The sequence below is a fragment of the Hippoglossus hippoglossus genome, chromosome 19 (genome assembly GCF_009819705.1).
Source record: "Hippoglossus hippoglossus isolate fHipHip1 chromosome 19, fHipHip1.pri, whole genome shotgun sequence".
Lineage (NCBI taxonomy): Eukaryota > Metazoa > Chordata > Actinopteri > Pleuronectiformes > Pleuronectidae > Hippoglossus > Hippoglossus hippoglossus.
The window spans coordinates 13,030,654-13,034,078 of NC_047169.1; the positions used below are offsets into that span (position 1 = coordinate 13,030,654).

The 3,425-nt window shown below is 44.9% G+C and overlaps 1 protein-coding gene across 1 annotated transcript; it reads left to right on the forward strand.

Moving 5' to 3' along the window:
* The first annotated feature begins 406 nt into the window (after positions 1 to 406).
* Positions 407 to 3,201, forward strand: LOC117752508 (NADPH oxidase organizer 1-like). Its single transcript, XM_034569860.1, has 8 exons — positions 407 to 525; positions 631 to 711; positions 807 to 879; positions 1,174 to 1,357; positions 1,466 to 1,668; positions 1,768 to 1,884; positions 2,157 to 2,274; positions 2,482 to 3,201. Exons 1-8 carry the CDS (start codon positions 448 to 450, stop codon positions 3,137 to 3,139), a joined length of 1,512 nt encoding a protein of 503 aa, XP_034425751.1. The 5' UTR covers positions 407 to 447; the 3' UTR covers positions 3,140 to 3,201.
* The last annotated feature ends 224 nt before the right edge of the window (positions 3,202 to 3,425 follow it).

Sequence of the window (3,425 nt, forward strand, 5' to 3'; positions counted from 1 at the left end):
AACTCAACCATAACACCAGCCGAGACCAGCTAAAGTAAGCAGCATATAAAAAGCTGGTCCATGCTGTTTTTGTTTCCGGCAGTGAGGACATACTGTCTTGTATAATTTTTTAAAAAACAGTGCCCTAGGCATTACCAAACATCTTTTTGATTTGCACGTTTGCACATGTTTAATTACACTAGGCTATTCATCGGGGACTTTTTCCAGTTTTACTGCATTCCCTCCTGCAGTCTGTGATGAACACTGTGTGTATTCAATAAAACCACCCGCAGTCACAGCACAGCTACTGGTGTAGGACACACCCTTTTGGATGCTGCAGCCCTCAGGTGTTTTAGGGCCGCCTCCTTCAGCCCGCCCCCTCTCTGTGGATCCTATATTAACCGCAGGTTGACAGGACTAAGAGACACCTCTTCCTTCCATCCTGCAAGCTGAGAAAAGAAGACTCTCATGATGACTCAGGATCAGCGCTTTGTGATCAGCGCCCGCATCATTGGAGCCGTCCACAGGGACACACCAAAACTCAAGGTGAGTTTTTTACAATAACAATATTAATAATTTATTTTATTTCAGCTGATAATTTGATAATGTATCTGTTACAATACAAAACAACTTTTTCTTTTAACTCCACAGATGTTCATGATATGTCTGCTGTGGTCTGATGGGGCTGAGGTGATAATCTACAGATCTTTCCAGGATTTCAAGAACTTTCATGTAAGAATAATCAATAAGTCAGAAGTAGTACATGTTTTGTAGTATATACTATAAGTGTATTATATGAATATGTATTTATCTTTTATTACAAACAGAGGCAGCTGAAAAAGAGATTTCCTCACATGAACCCTTTTCGGAAAAACAACAGAGTGATCCCCAAATTTCAAGGTAAGATTATTATTATTATTATTAAAAAATGTTTTTATTACAAATATCTGCTGAGGCCTTATCATCTCCTTCATCACCTCACGGATCTAAATCTGCAATGATTTGTCCTCATAACATCCTGATGTGATGTGCCCATCTTTATTTTTGCTTCGAGAAAAAGTATGCGAGGATTTAGAAAAGGCCTAGAAATAATATTTAGTTATTAATAAGAGAATGCTTATATATACGGTTCTGATGCTCATCTCTCTGACAGCAAATGCAATTATTTTGAACAATTTCTTCTCCTTTCTACAGGAAAGGCCAGGAAGAGCAGCCTGCAGCAGAAAGGTTCCAGGCGATCTATCCAGCGCATGAAGTTTTTGGAGAGCTACTGCGAGAAACTGCTCAAGTGCGACCAGACGGTGACTCAGAGCTCAGAGGTCACGCAGTTCTTCATGCCCAAAGACCACGACCTGCAGCCTGACTTCACCAAGAACAGGTAGCTTGTGTTGTAGTGCAGCTTTCAAGTTCAGTTCGGTTGCATTTCAGGATCTCCTCCGATTACCAGATAGCAAATTGTTCTAAAGGTGACTCCTCTCTCACACAGCGTCATGATCATGCTGTCTGATGATCTGCCTGATGAATCCGGTAGTGGAGTTTCCACTCGCCAGCCTGCAGGCATTGTCAGCCAGCCGTTGGTCACCCAGACGCACCGCTGCGTGGCCGCCTACGAGACGAAGGACACCAACAATCGTCCATTTAAGGTCGCTGTGGACGAGAAGCTGGATGTACTGATCAAAGACCCTGCAGGTGAGTGCTTGAACTGAGAATGCATTTTATTGAAGCACCTTATTATCCGGTATCAAACATTCCTCTCTAAACTGTGAGCTTCTGCTTTTCTCTCTCCAGGCTGGTGGATGGTGGAAAACGAGGAGAAGCGCCTGGCCTGGTTTCCTGCTCCCTATCTGGAGCTATGGGATGCAGAGGATGATGATGATGTTGACGACGCCAGATTCCAGCTGGGAGGTGAGATATTTTAGTGTGTAAATCACACATACTGTACATAGCGTACGCAACTGCTCATCAGCCTAATTTACACCTTTACATACTTGACATTCCCATGAGAACTAGTTGTTACAAAGAGCACAAGGTGAACTTTTTAACCATTGAAAGTTACTCGTGTGTCTTCTCTTCCACCAAACATCTGTGCTTTGTCTTTTAAAAAAGACTATTTGTGTGTTTGTCCTCATTCATTAAAGACTGTGGCAGATTTTCTCTAACTCATTTTTTACTTTTAGGTTCCCTGTATTGTGCGGTGAGGAATTACTCCACTAAGAAGGAGGATGAGGTGTCTGTGCCCATTGGCTCCGTGGTGGAGGTGCTGAGGAAGTCTGACAACGGCTGGTGGCTCATCAGGTACCCCTGCGTTCTTGTCTGTCATTGCACTGCAAACAATTCACCGTGACACACATTGAAGGAAAATGATAAAACATCTCAATGTCTTTATATTTTCAATCAATTCACTCCCAGGTTAAAAATTAAATTGTTGTTTCGTCTGCAGACCGCTACATTCTGATTAAGGGTTCATAATAAATTCTCTTTTCCTTGCAATCCTCTGTCCAGATTCAATGGCAAGGCAGGTTACATCCCCTCCATGTACCTGAGGCCATACAACAACCCACGTACTGGCCTCTTCAACTTGCAGAGGAAGATGCATAGCTCTACTCTCAACCTGGCATCCAGCAGTGCACCTCAGGCCTCTTATTCACCCGGCACCAACCCAGAATGGGATTCTGCAGGTCAGTACAGAGGGCAGACCCCCGCGCCTGGGCGGTTCCACAAGTCCCAATCTCTGGACGTCCTGTCTGAGACCTTGTCGCAGCCACAGATGGAGAGGGACGCTCTGACCTCAGACGGGCGCGTGCGCAAAACGAGCATCGCCAGCACCGAGTCCAGCCTGTCCGGCTTCTCCTTGAGCAGCGGATCCAGCCACTCGGACAGCTCCACTAGCCCCACCGCAGCCTCACGCCAGCCTAACGTCGGGGACAGTGGGCACAGTAGCCCTGAGCTCAGCCTGTCCGATGGCCGCAGCTTCAGCATTAGCTCCGAGGGCTCTCGATCGATCGGATCCGACGGCAGCGAGGGAGCTCCGAGGGTCCCGCCCAGACCCAAGACTGATGAGATCCTGACCCGCTGCACCACCATGACCCGCAAAGCAGCCCTGGCCTCCCAGAGCCAGCTTCGAATTCAGCCACAGGCCAATCAAAGCCACCGTCGCTGACAGTTTACAAAACAAAGACTGATGTATCTATGTATTTCCTGTTTATTGAAACATTTTTGATTTTATTAGAGATATATGCACTTTGAAGAGACAGATTCCAACAAACAATGATCAAATTGAGCATGTTGTTGAATATTTGACTAATGTATTTGACTAATGTAGCTTCAATGAAGCACTGTAAGGAGCAAGTAAAAACGAATTGTTATACAGTATTACAATATTTCCTCTAGCTTTAAGCTTGAATAAAACAATAATCAAGCAATGTGATGAAGTTGAAGAGATTACA